Here is a 22,869-nt window from a genome sequence, read left to right on the forward strand (position 1 = left end):
AACTTTGTATTCGCTTGGTGTTTTTCCTCAAAAGAGCTCAACTCGTTTTAAATGTTAAAGTAGGTCTTATCAGTAATGCCATATATGGACATTCAGGGCTGTGCTCAACCCTCTCTGGGTCGCCCCCCTTCTCCTCCCCCCCCCACCTTGTTTTTTCATAGCCAGTGTTGGTAACTAGGAAGAAGTGTTGACAGGGGTGGGGACTTTGGCTCTGAGTCGTGCAGGCTCCCCTTCCCCAGGAGAAGTCGTGTGGGGAAAATGCCAGATATGCCACACCCTCTCCAGCATCAAGGCCGGTTTTTCATTTTGAGGGTCCGGGGGTGGGGGGACAAGGGAGTACGGGACTTTAGGGAGATGGGAGATTGAGGGGGCACAGACGTCACGGGGCTACCAAATCGGAAAGCCACCATTTATGGAGTTCTCAGCCCTGATTGGAAATGCTCAGGTTTTGTCAGAGATCTGGGATGAGAGAAGGTGGGAGTCCAGCTCAAAAAGCCAGGAGGGCAAATATGGTCCCGCCCCCCCGTCAAATCATAGAGTGGGCACCTGGACTTTAATATGGTCAACTTTTAATTGTACACCCTTGGCCATTCATTCATTCAATAGTATTTATTGAGCGCTTACTATGTGCAAAGCACTGTACTAAGCGCTTGGAATGTACAAATCGGTAACAGATACAGTCCCTGTCCTTTGACAGGCTTACAGTCTAATCGGGAGACAGACAGACAAGAACAATGGCAATAAATAGAATCAAGGGGAAGAACATCTCATTAAAACAATAGCAAATAAATAGAATCAAGGTGATGTACATCTCATTAACAAAATAAATAAAAGGCCATCACTCCCTTAGGGTTGGGGTGATGAGACATCTACCATCCTTAATATTAATAATTAATAATAATGTCGGTATTTGTTAAGCGCTATGTGCAGAGCACTGTTCTAAGCGCTGGGGGAGATACAGGGTAATCAGGTTGTCCCACGTGGGGCTCACAGACTTCATCCCCATTTTACAGATGAGGTAACTGAGGCTCAGAGAAGTTAAGTGACTTGCCCACAGTTAGCTGCCAAGTGGCAGAGCCAGGATTCGAACCCATGACCTCTGACTCCCAAGCCCGGGCTCTTTCCACTGAGCCCCACTGCTTCCTTTTACTTTGTGCCCTGAAAAAAATCTTGGAACTGCCGTTTCCAACTCCATAGGGAAAATAGGGTCTAGTGGGCCTCCCCCTCAACTCCCTGGGTTTCCAGAATCATTCATTCAATCATATTTATTGAGTGCTTACTGTGTGCAGAGCACTGTACTAAGCGCTTGAGAAAGTACAACACAGCAACAGTGACATTCCCTGCCCCCAACAAGCTTAGGGTTAAGCAGTGTGGCTCAGTGGAAAGAGCCTGGGCTTGGGAGTCAGAAGTCGTGGGTTCTAATCCCATTTCCCCCGCTTGCCAGCTATGTGACTTTGGGCAAGTCACTTAACTTCTCTGTGCCTCATCTGTAAAACGGGGACAAAAACTGTGAGCCCCACGTGGGACAATCTGATCACCCCAGTGCTTAGAACAGTGCTTTGCACATAGTACACGCTTAACAAATACCACCATTATTATTATAATTATTAGAGAGGGGGAGACAGATATCGATAGAAATAAAGTTACAGATATAGACGTAGGTGCTGTGGGGCTGGGATGGGGGGGAAGAGCAAAGGGAGCAAGTCGGGGCAACGCAGAAGGGAGTGGGAGAGGAGGAAAAGTGGGACTTCGTCTGGGAAGGCCTTTGGGAGCAGGTGAGGGGTTTACCCTAAAGTTGTTTGCGGCTGGACACCCAACCTCACCCCTGGGGCCTCTAACAAAACCCAAGAACTTCTAAGCAGGGATGGGAAGACCTTAATCGAGGGATTGTTCAAACGGGTCGCCCCCTCTATCCTGCTTACCCCTCTTTCCCTCAAGACCCCCTTCCACTGCCCATTCTCACAAAGCGGCATCTCCTGGGCGCTAAGTCAAATGTGGTACCTACACTTTCCTGCCCCTCAAATGAAAAACAGCTTACGTGCGGCCTTTCGGAGGGCAGCGCGGCTTCACCTAAAGAACACGGGGCGGGTAATCGTCCTCAGCCCTGACAATAGCTTGCTTTTCGATTTTGGTCTTTCGGTGATTTCTCTTGGCCTCAGTCCGCTTATCCGTAAAGTGTGTGTGTGGAAATAATAATGATAATAATAACAACCACTCCACTTCCCAGAGAGAGAGTGAAGGGAAAATTAGATCATGAGGCGAAAGCGCTTTGGCACGGCGCAAACCTGGTTCTCCCGCCGCTAAAACACAAAAGGGAGCTTTAGCATCCCTCATCGTAGAGCGGTCTTCCTCGCCTGCCGCGGCAGTGGGAAAGGCCAGGAAGGCGGGCGGGGTAAACCGCCTGAGGCGGACGGGCGCCATTTTGTGGCTGGTGGCGGCGGGACTCCGTGTCCCGAGCTGCCTTGCGGCGCGGCGAGCAGGGCGAGTGAGGCGGGGGGGGATTTGGGATGGCGGGCCGGGGGCGGGCCGGAGCGGGCTCTGTGTGGTGGTTGGTGATTGGGGGGTTGGCGGCCATTTTGGCAATTTGCTCTCCCGCCCGATTGAATGAGCCGCCGTGCTGGGTCGGAGCGGGAGGCATCGCGCGCCACCTCGGCCATGGCTACTCCGCTGTCCGGCCGCTCGGCCGGCGGCCCTGGCACCCCGCTCTCCCCGACTCGCATCTCCCGGCTGCAGGAGAAGGAGGAGCTGCGCGAGCTGAACGACCGCCTGGCCCACTACATCGACCGGGTTCGCTCGCTGGAGCTGGAGAATGACCGGCTCTTGCTCAAGGTCTCCGAGAAGGAGGAGGTGACCACCCGCGAGGTACGGCCCCTCGGGGCGGCGGTGGGGAGTGGGCCGGGAGCCTTCCCGACGGCTCCCGCCCCTAAAGGAGAAGGAGAGCGGGAGAGGGGACCACGAGGTGGGAGAAATCCCCGGGGGAGGGAGGGGGCTCCGGGGCCGAAGAGCTCCCGGCGGGGGGTGATCCGGAGGGAACAGGCGTTGGGACGAGGTTGATGGAGGGGAGTGGGCGGCGGCCAGAGAGTCCGGCCGTCGGGGAGCCGGGAGGGAAGTCCCAGGGAGCGGGCCTTCCCCAGGGGAAGGAAGGAGGGTGCTGGCGGGACCCCGGTCAACACGTGGCCCACGGGCCCCGGCCACCGCCTCCTCGGCGGGGCTCAGGTGGCGCGGAGGAGAGGGGAGGCTGGCCCCGCCCCGTCGGCAGCTGCTGCCCCCTCTGCGGGCCCGAGGGGGTGGGAACCGAGAGACGGAGACTCTCCGCCCGAGGGGAAGAGCGGGCGCGCCGGCTCCAGCCCCCCGCTTTCGGCTCCCGGAACCGTGCGGACTCAATTTAATAATAATAATATTGGTGTTTGTTAAGCGTTTACTATGTGCCGAGCACTGTTCTAAGCGCTGGGGTAGACACGGGAATCAGCTTGTCCCACGTGGGGCTCACAGTCTTAATCCCCATTTTACAGATGAGGGAACTGAGGCCCAGTGAAGTGACTTGCCCACAGTCACACAGCTGACAAGTGGCAGAGCTGGGATTCGAACTCATGAGTCCTGACTCCAAAGCCCGTGCTCTTTCCACTGAGCCATGATGGCATTTGTTGAAGCGCTAACTCTGTGCCGAGCACTTCTGAGCGCTGGGGTAGAGACAAGGTCATCGGGTTGTCCCACGTGGGGCTGACAGTCTTCATCCCCATTTTGCAGAGGAGGTCACTGAGGCTCAGAGAAGTCAAGCGACTTGTGGCGGGGCCGGGATTCGAACCCATGACCTCTGACTCCCAAGTCCGGGCTCTTGCCTCTGGGCCACGCCGCTTCTCTCGTTCCGCCCATATCATTTCAGATCGGCCCCGCTGAAAGCCGAGCTTCTAACATGACTGGCATTTAGGAGTGATCGGCTTTAATTTTAATAATAATAACGATGGTATTGGTTAAGCGCTTACTCTGTGTCAAGCGCCGGGGTAGATGCAAGGTAGTCAGGTTGCCCCCCGAGGGGTTCTCGGTCTTAATCCCCATTTTATAGATGAGGGAACTGAGGCACAGAGAAGTGAAGGGACTTGGCCAGAGGCACACAGCTAACAAGCGGCGGGGCGGGGATTAGAACCCACGACCTCCGACTCCCAAGCCCGAGCTCTTGCCGCTAAACCGCGCTGCTTCGGTTTCCCCTGTTCTTCTGTGTGGTTCGCGTTTCCAAAGTGGATTTTGCCATTTATAAAGCTGTCTGTTTTAGAAGAAATACAGAACGTGTTCCGAAGCAAGGAGCTTGTTTTGTGACTGGTCTCTTTAGAGGAGCTGGTTTAAAAGAGAAATGGTTCTTGCAATAAAGGAGTTTATAAATTGAGAGAGATAGGCTTATTAGAAATTTTCTATTTGTCTAAAAAGAGGGAAGTGCCCAGATGATTGTTTTGCATCGCGCCGAAAGCTCTCCGATTAACTGCCCTCTTCCAGTCCTCCCTCCACCCCCCCCCCCCCATTCTCCAGCACTTACCTCACCCACCGAAACCGTCGCTATTCGCCGATAATGCCCTTTCCCACCAAACCGTGCCCCTTTCCTCCTACAAAATGCTGTTAAAGATTCACCTTCTCCCGAAACGTATGACCTCGTATAGTACCGTTACCGGGTTAGAGCCACAGTGCATTCAGCCCAGTGTTCAGTTCCCAGCTGTGGGAACAGGATGCTTTGGAACAACCCGGTGATGATTGTTCTCCTTGAAATCAGTCTCGATGTTTAGGGAGGTATCACCCAACTCTCCTAATATTTTCCCCTTTACACCCCTAACTTCTAGTCTGACCCAATCTGGCTCCATCATTCCAACAACCCAGATGGCATTTATGCAGGTGTTTTTATGGAGCAGATTAGTTAGGGTCATTTCTCTAGTAAAAAACATTTCTATTATTTTATTCATGTGTAGAGCAATTACTCTATGTCCCCATTTAAATGGTAACCTCCATGAGGGCGGTGTCCATTAAATTTTTATTTTTTAATGCTATCTAGGTGCTTACTTGTGGGCCAGGCACTGTACTGGGCTGGAGTAGATAGAAGCTAATTGGGTTAGTCGCTGTCCCACATGGGGCTCAAAGACTGGATCCCATTTTATAGATGCCACACCTGAGGCACAGAGAGGTTAATTGACTTGCCCCCGCTCACATAGACGAGTGGTGGAGTTGGGATTAGAACCCAGGTCCTGACTCTCAGGCCTGTGTCCCATCCACTGGGCCGCACTACTTCATCTTTCCGCGGCTCTTTTTCATTCTGACCTCCCAAAAGACCTAGTTCTCAGTAAGAGCTGATATTTGAATAGTTAGTTCAGTACTAAGGAATTTAGATTACATCTGCCTGAGAGAAATTGTTTGTGGAAGGGACTGTCAGAGAATTTGCTTGTTGCGACCCGTCTCAACAGCATCATTCGTTCATTTCCTTAACCCTTTGGTTTGTGTTTTTTTAAGAGTATTTTATAGCTTAATTTCATATTCCAACTAGTCTTAGCTTGCCAGAGCTAAGTTTACCTAACATTTAAGTTTGACTGAAGCTTGAGTTGGGACAGATCGGGAATCGAGTAGTCTTGAAGATCTACTAACCTGCCAACAAAGTTACTAATGGTGGGGAGCATCAGAGAAGTGAAAAATGAGAGGGCCAGATCTGGGCCATTATATCTCTAGCCTCCAACAAAATTATGACACCCCCAGCCCGATTTCTGCATCTTCTCATGAATATTTTAACAGGATGAATCAATCAGTCAGCGGTATTTACTGAGCGCTCACTCTGCGCAGAGCACTATACTAAGCGTTTGGGAGAGCACAGTGTAAGAGAGTTGGTATACGCGTTCCCTACCCACAAGGAGCTTCCCGTCTAGAGGGGGACACAGACGTTAAAATAAATGACGCCTATGGGCACAGGGGCCGCGGGGCTGAGGGTGGGGTGAATAAAGGGCATAAATCCCAGGGCAAGGGCGACCCAGAAAGGAGAGGGAGTGGAGACCTAGCCCAGTCTTCCGATTGTTCGAAGCTCCTCTAGATCAGGAACCTCAGAAAAGCGTGGTACGTGCCAAAATGCTCTGAGTTTTTTTCTACTGATCTGGGAATGTGTTCTGGCACACCCGTAACACTTGGTGATGGAACAGAGAAGGTAACTTTTAAGAAGTATCTAAGTCATCTCATGTGGTCTGCCTTGCTGCCGAACACTTGTAGTGCTTGGTTCAGGAATGACTGTAGAAAGCAAAGCCTTAAATGCGAGGGACTATTAAGTCTGCAGTTAGAACAGATACCCAATGAGGAACAGTAGGAAATTGACCACACTGACATTCTAGATTTGACCGCATCCTGGAGCAAATTTCTATATAATCTCTAGATCTAGCTTTTTTGGGTATTTGAGTACAAACTCATTTGTCAAAGGGGAAAAAGTGGTTAGTGGAGATTCCTCTCACATCAGTAGGCCTGGCTGAGGTCCACCTTTGTAGCAGGGAAGCAGTGTGGTCTCGTGGGCAGAGCCCGGGTCTAGGAGTCCGAGGGCCTGAGTTCTAATCCCAGCTCTGTAATTTGCCTGCCGTGGTACCCTGGGCAAGTCATTTATCATACTGTGCCTCAGTTTCCGCATCTGTAAAATGGGCAATCGGTACCTCTTCTCCCTCCTACCTAGACTGTGGGCCCCATATGGGCAGGGAGTAGACCTGGCCTGATGATTGCGTATCGACCCCAGCGCTTATTACAGTACTTGGCACGTGGTAAATGCTTAACGAATAACATCATCATCCCCATATTTTCATCAGACTCTTCCTGGAGTGGAAGAGCGATGGCATCTTCTGTTCACTTCCTGGGAGTACTGGGTACCCTCTCATATCCTTCTCCACATATTTTGATGCTTAACATCTAAAAAAAAAACTTTGAATGCTGTGGAAGAAAACTCTTCGAGCCAATTTAATTTCCAAATGTAATCCTTTTCTGAGGCACAGAGAGGTGGAGACATTTCCACGGGGAGTAAAGACAACCTTTTGCCTGTAGTTTGTGACCTTGGTTTCCTGAATCTCAGTGTTTCAAATCCTTAAACTCGCTTTATATTTTATATGGTGATTTACGGTGCAATAGGTCATTCCCTAAGGCCCCTGGCCCTTTAATTCTCACCTTTAGTTTGGCACAGAGAAAGTTTTTCTCTTTCTTTTGAGGTGATCCTGACACAGCGTATTCTTCCTGAAACAAGGCTAATTTATCCCTTCAGAGTGCGGTGGGGTACACGTGTTTGGATTTTCTAAAGAGCATTAGAGAGAGAAAAGACAGAAAGTGAGAAGTTTGCAGGCATGTGACAAAACATTTCCACTTCTTAAAATGATGGCAAATGACAGTGTTACGTACAACCTTTTCCTCATCCCGTAGATCAAATGGATCCAGGCACGGTCCTGTGAGAGGCGTTGGCTGTGGTTAGTGTTGCCCAGCTTGAATTGACCAGGTTTTCCTGGTGCCAGGGAGGCTAGGGAAGAGGGGACGGGAGGGGACGGTAGGTGTATATCGTCTTCACTGCCAGTTGTCCTACTCAGAATGGCTCTTTTTTAATGGGCCTGATGACTACAATGGGGTTAAGGTCAATGGTGGTTTGATCTTTTTCCCAGGACTTATTCATTCGATAGAATTTGAGTGCTAACTATGTGCAGAGCACTGTACTAAGCGCTTGGTATATACAATTCGGCAACAGAGACCATCCCTGCCCAATGACGGGTTTACAATCTAAACGGGGGAGACAGACAGCAAGGCAAAACAGAACAAAACAAAAACAAGATATCATCAAGATAAATAGAATCAAGGAAATTTACACCTCATTAACAAAATAAATAGGGTAATAAATAATATGCAAATGAGCACAGTGCTGAGGGGAGGAAGGGGAGGGAGAGGAGGGGGAGCAGAGGGAAAGGGGGGCTCAGTCTGGGAAGGCCTCCTGGAGGAGGTGAGCTCTCAGTAGGGCTTTGAAGAGGGGAAGAGAATTAGTTTGGCGGATGTGAGGAGGGAGGGCGTTCCAGGACAGCGGTAGGACGTGGGACTACAGCGAACAGTCTCAGTTGGTCCATTCTGTTCTCCCCAGTCCTTTGTGGTGCCCAGGAAAAGCTGGGATTCCCAGATGTTCAAGAGGGAAATGTGTGTGGAAGGAAGTTCCCGGAGGAGGTCAGGGCTTCTAGCCACGCCTAGCACATTATTCGGAGTTTTGCTGCTTACTAGTCATACCAGTAGGCTCTAGCTCGAAGGCGTGGATTATGGATCATTTTGCACTGAGAACTAATCATTTAATCACATTACAGCCCCTCCTTCCTTTATCTCCATTGTATCCTATGTAGCACCAGATGCCCTCCAGAAGCTTAATGAACTAAAAAAGACGGCATCTATTTGGAAGTCCATTCAGCAAGGGACCTCTAAATGGATCTCAATAAAATCTGCAGAGCCAGATGCCAATTATACCGCCGTTGGGTTTTGAGTGTGTGGGAGGTTTTCGGTTGCCTACTTAATCTCCAGTGGGGAGGGAGGAGCGTAGAACAACTCTTCTGGGCCTTTCGGCAACTAGGCCTGCATCCTGGGGGGACGCGTGATTCCAGGTCTTTGACAGTGGGGCGAGAGAGGGAGACTGGCGAGGTATCCGTTGAGCTACTTCCTGCTCCCGGCATAGCGTCGCAGTCTCTAACTCGTTACATCAGCTGAAGCGTGTCCAGGTAACTGTTTACGTGTCCAGGTAACTGTTTACGAGGTCTTCAGTTTGTTTGATTTCTTTCCTCAATGTAGGTGAGTGGAATCAAGACCCTTTATGAGTCCGAGTTGGCAGATGCCCGGCGAGTCCTCGACGAGACTGCCAGGGAGAGAGCCAGACTGCAGATTGAAATAGGCAAATTAAGAGCGGAGCTCGAAGAGGTCAATAAAAAGTAAGTGGTTTAAACTTGGTGTGATGTACGCCTGACTGACAATGAGCCTTCAGACCCTACTCTCTCCCTGAAAGGGATCATCCGATGTGCTTGGCTTTGAGGCTTGTTGGGAGTTTGCGTTCAGGTAGAACGTGTATCTTTCTTGTCCCAGCTGTCTGTGAAGAATTAAGCTACGTCCTGATTTGTGACTTACTTGACCTATCTTTTCTGGGGCCTTGAAGTTTCTTGTTTGGCCCTGCTCTCTGTAGTTGAAGGAAATTCAGGGTTCACGGGTTTCATTTAGGGCAGCAGACTAGACGCCCAGCTCTGAGTCAGGCAAGATTGTATAGTGATTGGTAGTATGGGCAGGAAGGCTCGTTTCCAAATACGGAGTCAGGCCCAGGGTCGGGACCTCCTCTCCTGGCCTTGTCCTGCAGCTAGTCTTTGGATTCCAGCCAGGTCAAATTAGGCCCGTGGGTCTGTGAGTTGGCAACGTCTGTAGGTTTTGGGTGGTCCTTGCCACGTCTAGAACATAGACGATCTCTCCCCCGTCTCCCCACCCCTCCTGCCAGCAAACACCTCCAGTTCGGGAACCAGATTCTTCCCAGTTTTGTTGGGGCGTACGGCTGCCCTGGGAGTTCAGATTTCAGTGTCACCTGTCGTGAGCTGTCATTTTTCCTCACAACCCCGGGTTGCTTCTGTTCTGCTTTTCCCATTCCATTCTGGTCGCAGGAGTGGGGAGCGGAGCTGCCTCTGGATCTAGTTTTGCTGGGCAGAAACCTTCCTAATGACCTGCCTTGGACCCTTTTGGGTACCCAGCTGGTATCACCTGTCAAGGCATAGATGGTTCACTAGACTACGTCTCCCGGGTCCCTGTGGAGGTGCCAGAGAGATGTACATTAGTGAATATAAAAAGCACGTGGGCTCATTAGACCAGTCCAGATTTTTGGACCTGTCTGCAACTCAATTTCAAGTGATCTGGCTAGCGCCAGTGTTACTTCTCCCCATAAAGACCGGGCCAGAGGAATACCTCGGCTCTTACTCTATATTTGGGAATTCTGGAGTCGACAAGTCTTGAGAGTCTGAAGTCTGCTGCCCAACCACCTGTCCCCATCCCACCGGGAAGTCTTGAAAGAGTGGCTCTGTTTCAATCAATCGGTGAGATCTATTGAACACGTACTGCATTCAGATCACTGTACTAAGCGCTTAGGAGAGTACAGTAGAGTTGTCAGACCCAGTCCTTGCCCTCAAGGTGCTTTTTGGAGCAGTTTCTTCCATTGGGCAAAGTGTAAAAGGATGCGACACTGACCGCAAAGGCTGCTGCTGTCCTAGTCTCGGTTTAGGTCCATCCCAGCAATGATCATATTGCTTGTTAAACTTGTCTGCAAAGCATCTGCCGGTACTCTAGTGGTCTTTGTTCTTCAGTGGAAGGATTTCTTGATGTCCGGCTCGAAACTGCAGAGACCAAGGTCACGCCCGAGGAGAAATGAACTGGAAGAAGGAAGTAGACAAATGAAGCCCTCTTTTTTTTTCCTCTCATCGTTATCGTTATCATTTTTATTAGTGTAACGAGTACTGCAGCGAAACTATCCGGGGAAAGCCGAGTTAATTTTCAAAGTGAAGTCAACCTGGCAACAAATGTGTGTTGGGTGCCCCCAACTGTGAAATTCTGTCAGAGATGCAGCTTGGTGTGGACTTTACATACATGAGCCAGAATTTTCCAAAGGGTGGAAGAACAGCTATCTTTTCGTTTTTCTTACCTGTTGAGCTTGCCGTTTGCTTCTCGTTTAGGTTCCTTGATCTCGAGTGAAGCAGGCATAGCAACTTAAGCGTTCTTTCTTTTATGAACACTTAGTACCTGACCTTCAGCCATTCAAAATCCACAGGAAGTTTTGTTGGGGGTTTTTTGGTTTTGGGGTGGGGGAGGTGGGGGTCCTTGATGACATTTTGAGCAAGAAGACCCGGGACTGGGTGTCCGACATGGTCGCTGTGGCCTGTAACCCAGACGTGACGTAGGCACTCCATGAGCATCTGCCGATTGCGCTTCTTCGGACCAATCTGGCCGGCCACCTCAGTTGGAGCTCACCATTGCAACGGCAGATTACCATCCCCGGTGCCTGCAGTGTGGTTGTTTGTGCTTGTGGCGCAGTCCGGTTTTCCTCTTCTTGCCCACGCACATTGTGGACTATCATTTGCACTTCGCCAGCTCCAACGGAGTGACTTGTGCCTGTGTAGTCTCTTCCAGAGAACTCCCGTCTTTTGCCATTTGGGCAGTTAATTCCCCTCACCCTTTGGAGAGAAGGTTCTGCCCTTCCTCCTCGGTTGGGGGAAGTGACCTCCCTCCTTTCTTCCCCTCTCCAAATCAACCTTTAGGGCTCTGGGGACATCTAGTGACCCTGAACCAGCTCAAGCACAATACCTTGGGGGGGGCTCTAGCTTGGTTTAAAGTGGAGCGCCTCTTCCTCCGACCACCTCCCCTAACGGCCAGACTCCCTGAATTCCAGCTACAAGAAGAAAGATGGAGAACTGTCCGTAGCCCAAGGTCGCGTGAAGGACCTAGAGTCCCTGTTCCACCGGAGCGAGGCTGAGCTCACCGCCGCTCTCAGTGACAAACGCAACCTGGAAAACGACGTGGCTGAGCTGCGGGCTCAGCTTGCTAAGGTACTCGCCGGGGATCCGGGGCTGGTGTCAGCGCCGTCCATTCACCGTTGAGGTCGGAGCGTTTATGCCCCTCAACCTGGCCTAAAGTTGAAGAAAGAAAGGAAGCCGAATCGTGTGTGTGTGTGTATCCATAGCTCTCATCTAGGTGTGTAAATTGACCTATACCAGGATAACAATCTGAGCAAATTGAGGGATAAAAACCACTGCCCAAATTCCGGGAGGTCAGCCCTCTCGCTCCCAGGACCCAGACATGCAGCCTACTGTCCCAAGGGAGCGTATGGTATTGGGCGGTAGAGGGGTTGGTTTGAGCCCCTAGGAATTGCATGGTTTTACTCTAAAATATCCATCAGGCAGAAGATGGGCACGCGGTGGCTAAGAAGCAGCTGGAAAAGGAGACGCTGATGCGGGTGGACCTGGAGAATCGTTGCCAGAGCTTACAAGAAGAGCTGGATTTCCGGAAGAACATATTTGAGGAGGTACTGAAGGCCAGGGTTTCTGTAGGCCCCAGCATTCTCACGCAGAGGAGACCCCCTCTGCCAGCAAGAGGGAAAATCTCACCCGGATGTTGCTGGAGCTGGGGTACCGTGACTGCCAGGCCTGTCGTGGCGTCACGGTTAGGAAGGTGCCAGGTCCTATTCCTGGTGACCGCACTCCAGAAACCCAGGGCCCGCTGCCCCTCATCTGCATTGGCCGGCCTCCTCAGTAGCTGGCATATGGCTGCTGCTCCTGGAGCTGTCCTCGAGAGAGTCCCGCCCCCACCCCCAGGGCCAAGCACGGAAACCCCAGGGCAAGAGACGTGGCCAGGGGTCCTAGCTGGAGTTAAAGGGCAGAAGTGTGGGCAGCAGGCTCCCAATGTCAGTGAATTGGAGAGGGAGACCTGCTTGAGGTCTCTCACCGTACCCTGCTGCTTGCTGCTGCTGCTGCTGAGAAATTGCCCCCGGGTAAGACTTCCAGGCATTCCTCCCCAGCGGTCGGTGGCTGGCGGTTTGAGGGCTTGAGGTGACTCCCTCTCCTCCTACACCTCCTTCTTGTGGCTTTTGCGTGAACGGAAGCCTCCTGCCTTGCGGTCTTTGACCCGAGCTCCCCGAGAACCAAGCGCCCTATTATTTACAGCGTGGCGGCTCTCCTTCTCTTTCCCCAGGAGGTGCGAGAGACCAGGAAGCGGCACGAGCGCCGCCTGGTTGAGGTCGATTCTAGTCGTCAGCAGGAATATGAATTCAAAATGTCCCAGGCCCTGGAGGATCTTCGCAACCAACACGATGAGCAAGTTAAGATTTACAAGATAGAGCTGGAGCAGACCTACCAGGCTAAGGTACTGAGCCCTGCCGTGCTTCCAGCACCCGCCGGAGGGCTCGCCGGGTCCTTGGCCCGGTGGGGATGTGGATGGTGGCGGGCGGCTTGGGGGGTGTCGCCCTTTGCTGGCCTCGGCGAGCAGAGTCAGTGGCAGCGGAGTGGGGGAGTGCGGGTCAAGTGGGGTCCGCCTTGCCTCATGGTCCTGCCCCTCGCCGCTCTCTTCCAGCTGGAGAATGCCAAACTCGCCTCTGACCAAAACGACAAGGCTGCCAGCGCAGCCCGGGAGGAACTGAAGGAAGCTCGCGTGAGGATGGAGTCTCTCAGCTATCAGCTTTCTAGCCTGCAGAAACAGGTGCACCAGGTTTTCTAATGTGTTGAGCCTAAGGACCTAAATGAGATCTCTCAAAGAATTCTTTGTCAGTCAAGTTCTCCGCCTTCCCCTGGTCATCCTCTAGAACTGCACACCCTTGTACCCCAAATTCCATTCCTGATACCCTGTGTGGATTGCCAGCATGCTTTGCTGCTGACTTCCTACACTCCGACACCCCCAGACCTCTCGTAAAGATAGGTGTAGAACCGTAGAGGATCCTGCCCAGACATTTCCCTTCTCCCCTCCTCCAACTAAATTTCAGCTCCATTTTCCCCCTGCACTCGACCTGAGGAGCAACAGCGTGGCGTTCCCTCGGGTCACAGAGCAACCCTTGCATTCTGCACCCCCAGGAACTGCCCATGTGCTGCCTTGAGCCGTCCTCTGGAAAGGGGAGGGTAATTTTCCAGGTCATAGCTGGCCTCCCCAAGTGGTTGGTGAAGGAGTTTGAAGCTAGGCAGAGCCACAGATGGGGCAGTGCCCCGTGCCTCCCCCCTACCCCCCCCCCACCCCCCGACCCGGTGACCCCTCTTAGATGGAGAGCTTGGTACAATAGAATCCTCTAAGGGTGTAGAGTGGTTGGTGGGGGCCACGGCAGCAAGTCTGTCATGCGGGGGTGGGGTGGGGGGCTTTGCTTAGCCTCCCTTTCCCTCTCCCGTCAGGCCTTCTCTGCCCGAGTCTTGCAGAGTGTCCAAATTGCTCTTGCCACTTGAACATGAGGCTAATGACTAAGGATGTCAGCCCGTTCATTCGTCTAGTCGTATTTACTAAGCGCTTACCGTGTGCAGAGCACTGTACTAAGCGCTTGGGAAAGTACGACACAGCAATCAAGAGTGACAATCCCTGCCCGCCAGGAGCTCACAGTCTAGAGCGGAGGAGAGGGGGTTGGTCATCCCCAGAAGGAGAAATTCTATTCATACTTGGATATTTCTTTCCGTTCGCTGTTTGCTGGAGGGCGGGGGGGAGGGTTTCCTTTTCAAAAGTGGGTGCCTGAGGCAGAGAATTAGAATTCATCATGTCTGCCGGGATCCACCACAGGCAAGTGCGGCAGAAGATCGCATCCGGGAGCTGGAGGAGATGTTGGCTGGAGAGCGGGACAAGTTCCGGAAGTTGCTGGACTCCAAGGAGAGGGAGATGACTGAAATGCGGGACCAGATGCAGCTGCAGCTTGCCGAGTACCAGGAGCTCCTCGATGTCAAGCTGGCCCTGGACATGGAGATCAACGCTTACCGGAAACTCCTTGAGGGAGAGGAGGAGAGGTGGGTGAAGCTGCGGGAGAGACTGGTCGGGAGCAGGCTTACCGGCCCCGTGAAGGTGCGGACCGTGCCTACCGGAGTTATGTAAGTGCTGCATCACAGCCAAGTGCGGTGCTCCTTCTGCAAGGCTATGAACAGCGATGGAGGGAGGAAGGAAGGAAAAAGCGGGAGGTCCGGAGGAGAGGCGGAAGGAAGGGGAGGGATTTGGCTGCCGCTTTCAAACTGGGTCGACTGAAATTTAGTTTCTTTCCTGCGGATTTAATACGATCGGGGCACGTTTCTCCAGTGGGAAATGGGCAGCTCCGTGACTCGCTTACTGTGACTCCTCCTCTCCCAGAACAGCAGTGGGGCCGGGGAGTAGCACGACTCCCCTGTCCAGGCTCCCTGCTCTCTCTTCTCATGCCCGGTCTTCTTGTTCCCAGGCTGAAGCTGTCTCCAAGCCCGTCGTCCCGTGTGACGGTCTCCCGCGCTACCTCCAGCAGCAGCAGCAGCACTTCAGCCATTCGCTCTTCTCGCAGCAAGAGAAAGCGCATCGAGATGGAAGAGCACCTGGGTAGCGGCACCAGCGGCATCGGCACGGGCAGCGGTGCCAGCAGCAGTAGTTTCCAGCTGTCCCAGCAAGCGTCTGCCACCGGCAACATCAGCATCGAGGAAGTGGACCTGGAGGGAAAGTTTGTCCAGTTGAAGAACAACTCTGAAAAGGTAATCGGATCTGTTGGAGCTCTCCGGTGTCAGAGGAGGTCCTCCTCAGTGGATGGAACTGGGGAGGAGAGGGACCGGGCTGGGGCTGCCTCCGTCTGGCAGGTGAGGCGGGTGCTGGCTACGCCCAGTGGCCAAGCCTAGCCTGCTAGCCTCTTGTCCAGGGCACAGTCGCTGCACTTGCGTAGCCGGGGGTGATGGGCGGGGGGGGTGTCGGCCGCCGTGGCGGCCCATACACGGCAACCTTGGCTACTGCTGCTTCTCGGGTCTGCGTCACCTCCCTCTCACCAGGCTCCCCCAAACTTGGCCTGGCTCAGCAGCATAAAAGTCCTGCTGATGCCTGGCCCAGAGAAGCAGAATGGGGTAATCTAGAGATGATTTGGCCCTCCTGGAAAGAGCAAGCTGCGTCGGAGGGTTTGGCCGGCCCCAGAAGAAGCCCTTTAACTCGCTTCAGTGTAGTTGAAATAAGCCGAGAAACGCGACCGTCCCAGAGGTCTCTGGCGAAAGCTGTTACTCCGGGCCCGCCCCTTCGGTTGAATAACTTGGGAGTGGTGTGTTTTCTCGAGGATCAATCTCTGGGGAACTGGCGACTGAAGAGGCAGATTGGAGAAGGAGAAGAAATTGCCTACAAGTTTACTCCTAAATACGTTCTCCGGGCCGGACAGACCGTCTCGGTAGGTCGGGGGAGAGAACGGCTCGGCCCGTGCCCAAGGGTGGATGGATAGCAGGGTGTCGTTTAAATGATTTAGGGGGCCCGGTGGGGGTGATCATCTGGTGACTCGGTGGTCCCCGGTGCGTCGGGGACCCTGCCGAATTGCTGCAGGATTTTCCTCCCGATGGGCTGAGGGGCAGCGCCCTCCGGTGAGCGGACGGCATTATGGCAGTCCCGACTGGAACCTTCCAATGCCTCACCTGCCTCGAAGAGCCCAGGCCTGGGAGTCAGAGGCCCTGGCTTATAATAATAATAATAATAACGTTGGTATTTGTTAAGCACTTACTATGTGCAGAGCACTGTTCTAAGCGCTGGGGTAGATACAGGGTAATCAGGTCGTCCCACGTGAGGCTCACAGTCTTCATCCCCATTTTACAGATGAGGTCACTGAGGCACAGGGAAGTGAAGTGACTTGCCCACAGTCACACAGCTGACAAGTGGCAGAGCCGGGATTCGAACCGATGCCCTCTTACTCCCAAGCCCGGCCTCTTTCCACTGAGCAACGCTGCTTCACTTCTAATCCCAGCTCTGCTGCATGACCTTGGGCAGGTCGTTTCATTTCTCTGGGCCTCGGTTCCCTCTTCTGCATAACAGGAATTCAGTGCCTGTTCTCCCGCCGACTTAGACTGTGAGCCCCATGCAGGACCTGATTACCTTATATCAACCCCAGAACTTAGTACGGTACGTGGCAGAGGGTAAGCACTTAGCAAATACTATTATCGTCATCATTATTAATGACAATGTTGGTGTTTGTTAAGCGCTTACTTTGTGCCAAGCTCCGTTCTAAGCACTGGGATAGATGCAAGGTAATTGGGTTGTCCCACGTGGGGCTCACAGTCTTCATCCCCATTTTACAGATGAGGCACAGAGAAGTTAGGTGACTTGCCCAAGGTCACACAGCTGACAAGTGGCAGAGCCGGGATTAGAACCCATGACCTCTGACTCCCAAGCCCGGGCTCTTGCCACTAAGCCACGCTGCTTCTATTATTGAGAGGGGACGGTGTAGGAAATGGAATGCGATACAGATGAATACAGAAGCACACACAGAAGCAGCACGGCTCAGTGGAAAAGAGCATGGGCTTTGGAGTCAGAGGTCATGGGTTCGAATCCCAGCTCGGCCACTTGTCAGCTGTGTGACTGTGGGCAAGTCACTTCACTTCTCGGTGCCTCAGTTACCTCATCTGGAAAATGGGGATGAAGACTGTGAGCCCCACGTGGGACGACCTGATTCCCCTGTGTCTACCCCAGCGCTTAGAACAGTGCTGTGCACATAGTAAGCGCTTAACAAATACCAACATTATGAATACCACAACTGTAAAATTGGGATTTAGACTGTTAGCGCTACGTGGGACAGGGGCTGTGTCCAACCTGATTATCTTGTATCTGTCCCAGGGCCTAGTACAGTGCCTGGCACATAGTAAGCGCTTTAACAAATACCCTAGAAAAGAAAGGAGAAGCCGGTTGAGTCAACTGGTGGTATTCAATGAGCACTTAATGTGTGCAGAGTACTGTAGGAAGTCGCTGGGAGAGTACAGTACAGTAGAGCTGGGAGACTCGTTCCCTACCCCCAAGGAGCTTGGAGTCTAGAGGCTCAAGGAGGTCTTTTTGAAAATTGGACTTGTCCATTGGGACCATTGCTTTGGGGAGGGTGGGGGTTGTGATGGGAAAATCGCTCACCCCTTAGGAGGCAGGTTCTGTTCTAGGACCCCCTTCAGCACCAAGGGAGCCAAAGCTTTTTCCCCGTGTGGGCTCATCGATGTCCCAGATGCATCGACAGTGACAGTTTGGATCCTGTAATCCAAGGTGTGGATAGGTTCCAGTTATCCTTTAGAATCAAGTCAGTAGCTGATACAGACATTCTTGCCAGAAAAGCAGCATCTTAAAAGTGCGATTTGACTAGAATAAGGTCCAAAAAGAGGGAGGTCCACTCGTGCAACCCTGAGTGGACGCAGCAGAGCTTTGCAAAAATGTGTGCTCCAAAAGCTGGTTTCAAGCAGAATCAAAGGATCCCTCTGCAACCCTGCTATCCTTAGTTCATTAGCATCACACAATGAACCAATTACAACATTGCTACCGGTATTTACTAGACACTGTAAATTGTAAATTGGTTCCCAGTGATTTGCTGATAGCTAGAGAGACGTTAGCCAATGCGGAGTGCTTGAAACAAACTTTCTGGTTTTCCACAACCTTCTTCATAGCTGAATTGTACTTTCCACGTGCTTAGTACAGTGCTCTGCACGCAGTAAGTGCTCATTAAATATGACTGAGTGAATGAATCCGGTATGACCAGAAGCCTAGTAGCATTTCTCTTTTCAGAAGAGTCTTCGCTCTAACACCTTATGTACCATTGAAATGTTGATTGTCCCACATGAGTCTTTCGATTAATATGGGATTTGCAGGAAGGCAAATAGTACGTTGTAGGCAGAGTGCCAGTATCTAGACGCCGATGTTGATTGGATAGTTTGGCTGAACCCAGGTAGAGCCTGTCCCCTTCTCCAGTTTTAATACCCAGAAATCCTGCAACTTGAGTCAATCGATGGCACTTATTGAGTGCACAGTGCTTGGGAGAGTACAATACAACAGAGTTGGCAGACATGTTCCCTGCCCTACAGTGAGCTCATGCCTTTCCCATCCCCCCAAAAAAACCTCCTTTGACCACACAACTCCTTCCAATTATCAACCTTTCTTCCTCCTACCATTCCTATCCAAGCTCCTTGAGAGTTGTCTACACGTGCTATCTCCACATCCTCGCCTCCAGTTCTCTCCATGACCCCCTCCAGTCTGGTGACCCCCGCCCCCTTTCACTCCATGGAAACTGCCCCCTCTAAGGTCATAAGTGACCATCCCAAATCTGATGGCCTCCATTCCATCCTAATCATCTAATTTACCCCATAGCTGCTTTTGACACTGTGGACCACCCCCTTCATGAGCCAATTTTGGCTTCACTGCCACCATCCTCTCCTGGCTCTCATCTCTCTCTAATTGCTCCTTCTCAGTCTCTTGCGGGCTCCTCCTAACTCCCATAACCCTAACTGTGAGAGTCCCCCAAGGCTCAGTTTTGGGTCCCCTTCTATTCTCCATCTACACTTACTCCCTTGGAGAATTCATTCACTCCTTACCATCTTTATGTGGCTGATTCCCAAATCTACCTGTCTCCTCCTTTGCACCCTTGCATTTCCCCCTGCCTTCAGGACGTCTCTAACTGGATGGCCCGCCAACACTTCAAACTAAACGTGTCCAAAAGGTAACTCTTCATCATCCCACCCAAACCCCATCCTCCCCCCATTTTTCCCATCTCTGTAGATGATACCACTACCCTCCCTATCTCACGAGTCCGTAACCTTGGTATTGTCTTCCACTCATCTCTCTCATTCGACCCACGTATTTTAATTTGTCACTGAATCCTGGCGGCTCTACCTTCACAACGTTGCGAAAATCCACCATTTCCTCTCCATCTCCATCCAAACTGCTACTATGCTGGTCCGAAGTGCTTAGCCTATCTCGCCTTGACTACTGCATCTGCCTCCTCGCCGACTTCCCTGCCTCCTGTCTCTCCCCACTCCCATTCATACTTCATTCTGCTGCCCCAGTCGTTTTTCTACAAAACTGTTGAGGTCACATCTCCCCACTCTTCAAGAACCTCCAGGGGTTTCCCATCCACCTCCACATCAAAAAGAAACTCCTTACTATAGGCTTTAAGGGACTCACTCGCCTTGTGCCCGTCTACTTTACCTCACTGATTTCCTACTATAGCCCAGCCCACACACTTTCCTTCTCTTGCACCAGCTTGCTCACTGTGCCTTGATCTCTTCCGTCTCGCCACGCATCCCTTTCCCATGTCCTTCCTCTGTCCTAGAACTCCTCCCCCCTCCCGTATACCACCACTCTCCCCACCTTCAAAACCTGATTGAGATCATATCTTGTCCAAGAGGTGTGTGGGTTCATAAGTGCTTACTAAGTGCCAAGCACTGTTCTACTCTCTGGGGTAGACACAAATTTGTCAGGTTGGCCACAGTCCTGTCCCACATGGGGCTTACAGTCTAAATTGGCGAGAGGAGGATTTAATCCCCGTTTTACAGATGAGGTGACCAAGGCACAGAGAAGTCAAGTGACTTGCTCAAGGCCATACAGCAGCTGGGATTAAAACCCAGGTCCTCCGACTCCCAGGCCAGTGCTCTTTCCACTAAACCATGCTGCTTCCCTGATTAAAGCCCTCTTTTATCTGTCCCCCTCTCTTTTCTGCAATGCAGTTGGATAATAATAATAATAATAATGTTGGTATTTGTTAAGCGCTTACTATGTGCCGAGCACTGTTCTAAGCGCTGGGGTAGACATAGGGGAATCAGGTTGTCCCACATGGGGCTCACAGTCTTAATCCCCATTTTACAGATGAGGGAACTGAGGCACAGAGAAGTTAAGTGACTTGCCCACAGTCACACAGCCGACAAGTGGCAGAGCTGGGATTCGAACTCATGAGCCCTGACTCCAAAGCCCGTGCTCTTTCCACTGAGCCACGCTGCTTCTCAAGGATCTGTATCCTTTTAACAGTTGATATTCACCCTACCCTCCGCTCCGCAGCTCTTACGTCCATATGTCTAATTTACTTATCGATATTAATGTTCATCTCCCCCTCTAGGCTGTAAGCTCCTTTGTGGCCAGGGAATGTGTCTGCCAACTTTTGTATTGTACTCTTCCAAGTGCTTAGTACAGGGCTCTGCCCACAGTAAGTGCTTAATAAATACCACTGATTCTTTGAGTACTTACTGTGGGCAGATGTTACTCCGAGCACTTGGGTAAATACAGTCCCAACGGAGTTGGAAAGCACGATCCCCGCCCCCCAAGGAGCCTGCGGTCTACAGGGGGAGACGGCTATTAAAATAGATTAGAGATAGGAGAAATAGGAGACTATGAGGGTATTTACGTAAGTCAAGATGGAGTTAGTTTTGCTAATAACATACAAGCATGGGGGCCTTGTCTCGCCTCAGGTGAAGAAGTTTGAAATGCAACTTTGAGCTGCCCTCACCCCCCAACCTGACTTCCCGCAGGCCTCTGACAAGACCTGAGAGTTCCTAGTGAGGGTAGGGGAGACCCCAAAATAATGGCTTTCTGGCTTCTTAGCTCTTGGAAGCCTTTTCCTTCCCAGGCACCATTCTCCCTACCCGCTGTTTGGCTCCATGTTCAGAGTTAAAAGGTGGCACCTCCACAGGGAGTTGAGTTGACTCTGCGTGGACCTGAGAAATCGGGTAATTTCCAGGAGGAAATTTCCTTCCGAGTCTTTTGGGCATCGAGGAGGAATGGAAAAAAATCTCTCAATAAATTTGTCGGTTTTGTGTGTGTGCTTTATCTCAGATCTGGGCCGCGGAGGCAGGGGTGGTTCACAGTCCACCATCCGTCTTGGTGTGGAAGAACCAGGGCAGCTGGGGCACCGGAGGAAATATCCGGACATACCTTGTCAATGCTGATGGAGAGGTACTGCTGTTGTCAGAGGATTCGGGTGCCTTCTGCTTTGGGATCTCACCCCTTTCCCCTTGGGTTGTTTGTGTTAAGATCCTTCTCCCATCTGCCATTATTATCACTGGGTGAGATAGTGGTTGGATGGGGGTGGGGTCAGGGAGAAGAGAGAGATCTCACTGGAGGCTCTCCCACTGCCCTGGAAAGTAGCAGGAGGAGGCAGTGGTAATGGGGGGAAAAAAAGCAGCCTCAGGTGTCCTCTGCAAGATTGCAACTATCTTCCCCACCCGTACCAGATCCTCTTCAGGGGCCCCACAGAATTGAGCAGCATCCCTCTTGTTCCTCCCATCCTCCCTGAGTACACGCCTGAAAAGTGGTGGTGTCTAAGGAGAAGGGAGAGGGGTAGATCAATTTACACCTATCCTTGACCCCTTACAATAGCAAGCAAATGACCTGAATTAGTTAGCAACTAATTGGCTTCTCGTTTGACCTGCCAGTAACCTAAGGAAGCCATCAAAAACTTTTCTCTTTCCTCACCTAAGTGTTTCACTAGCAATTTCCAGGAGGTCTTGGAAACTCTAAGGGAAATGAGACCCACCCGAGAGGCGAGACATGTCTTTTGCCAGTTTGAGAATGGGATGAGTGGTAGCAGTTTGAGACCCCAGGGTGCCTGCCTGGCTTTTGTTTAAACATTTCTTCTATTTGCCCTGCCTAGGAAGTTGCAGTGCGAAGTGTGACCCAGTCAGTGGTGGTGCGGGAGAATGAGGAGGAGGAGGAGGAGGAGGAGGATGAAGTGGAGTTTGGCGAAGAAGACCTTTTCCATCAACAGGTAAACGGTTTGTGTGTGTGTGTGTGTGTGTGGAGGGGGTCTTCTTCTCGTTTCTCCGCGACCAGGAGGCTTCCGGTTGTTTCTCGCTGGACCTCCGGCTCACATCAGCCCTCTTCGCGTCCCTCCCAATCCGGCCCCTCCCTCTCCTGACACGGACCCACCATAGCCTCCCAGCTCCAAGCCCGGTCCCAACTCTGGACACTAACTCTGCCTTCTGCCTTCTCTTCCAGGGAGACCCCCAGGCAACCTCCCGTGGCTGTGCGGTGATGTGAGCCCCACCCCATCATTACTAATCTTTCTTTATCCTGCTAAGTTGATTTTTTTTTTTTCCATCTCCAGAACCACTGAAAACTATTTTTATATCATTGGATCTCTTTACTCCATGGTACATTTTAGAAAAGAATTTTAAACAAGCAAAACTGCCAGCAATTTTGGATGGATCTTATTTTTTTTCTTCCTTTTTTGTTATGGTCCCTTCAGTAATTCTGTTGGACTTCTGACCTCCCCCTGCCAGCCTACTCTCCCCCCACCCCCAATATGAACATTCAAATGAATTTGAAACCTGTAGTAAGGTGAACCTGCGGCTCAAGTGGAGCAGAGTCACCCGGTGTTGAAGTCCCTCTTGATAGTGACCCAAGCACTGGTCTCTGGTGAACGCAGAGTGGGGAGGAAGAAGGATGGAGGTGAGT

The 22,869-nt window shown here is 51.7% G+C and overlaps 1 protein-coding gene across 1 annotated transcript; it reads left to right on the forward strand.

Annotated features, from left to right (window-relative positions):
* The first annotated feature begins 2,600 nt into the window (after nt 1-2,600).
* Nucleotides 2,601-22,609, forward strand: LMNB2 (lamin B2). Its single transcript, XM_029051029.2, has 12 exons — nt 2,601-2,862; nt 8,797-8,933; nt 11,417-11,573; nt 11,924-12,049; nt 12,715-12,885; nt 13,093-13,218; nt 14,272-14,492; nt 14,912-15,191; nt 15,755-15,862; nt 21,250-21,369; nt 22,067-22,180; nt 22,411-22,609. The coding sequence occupies exons 1-12, from the start codon at nt 2,605-2,607 to the stop codon at nt 22,450-22,452; spliced, it is 1,860 nt and encodes a 619-aa protein (XP_028906862.1). The 5' UTR covers nt 2,601-2,604; the 3' UTR covers nt 22,453-22,609.
* The last annotated feature ends 260 nt before the right edge of the window (nt 22,610-22,869 follow it).

This window comes from Ornithorhynchus anatinus, chromosome X1 (genome assembly GCF_004115215.2).
Source record: "Ornithorhynchus anatinus isolate Pmale09 chromosome X1, mOrnAna1.pri.v4, whole genome shotgun sequence".
Classification (NCBI taxonomy): Eukaryota; Metazoa; Chordata; class Mammalia; order Monotremata; family Ornithorhynchidae; genus Ornithorhynchus; species Ornithorhynchus anatinus.

What these genes read in the sequence shown, in the direction of transcription:
- LMNB2 (XM_029051029.2), top strand. Translation starts at nt 2,605, where the DNA reads ATGAGCCGCCGTGCTGGGTCGGAGCGGGAGGCATCGCGCGCCACCTCG. An exon ending in TTTCTAGCCTGCAGAAACAG is followed by an intron (nt 13,219 to 14,271) that starts GTGCACCAGGTT and finishes GATCCACCACAG; the next exon opens with GCAAGTGCGGCAGAAGATCG. An exon ending in AAGACCTTTTCCATCAACAG is followed by an intron (nt 22,181 to 22,410) that starts GTAAACGGTTTG and finishes CTTCTCTTCCAG; the next exon opens with GGAGACCCCCAGGCAACCTC.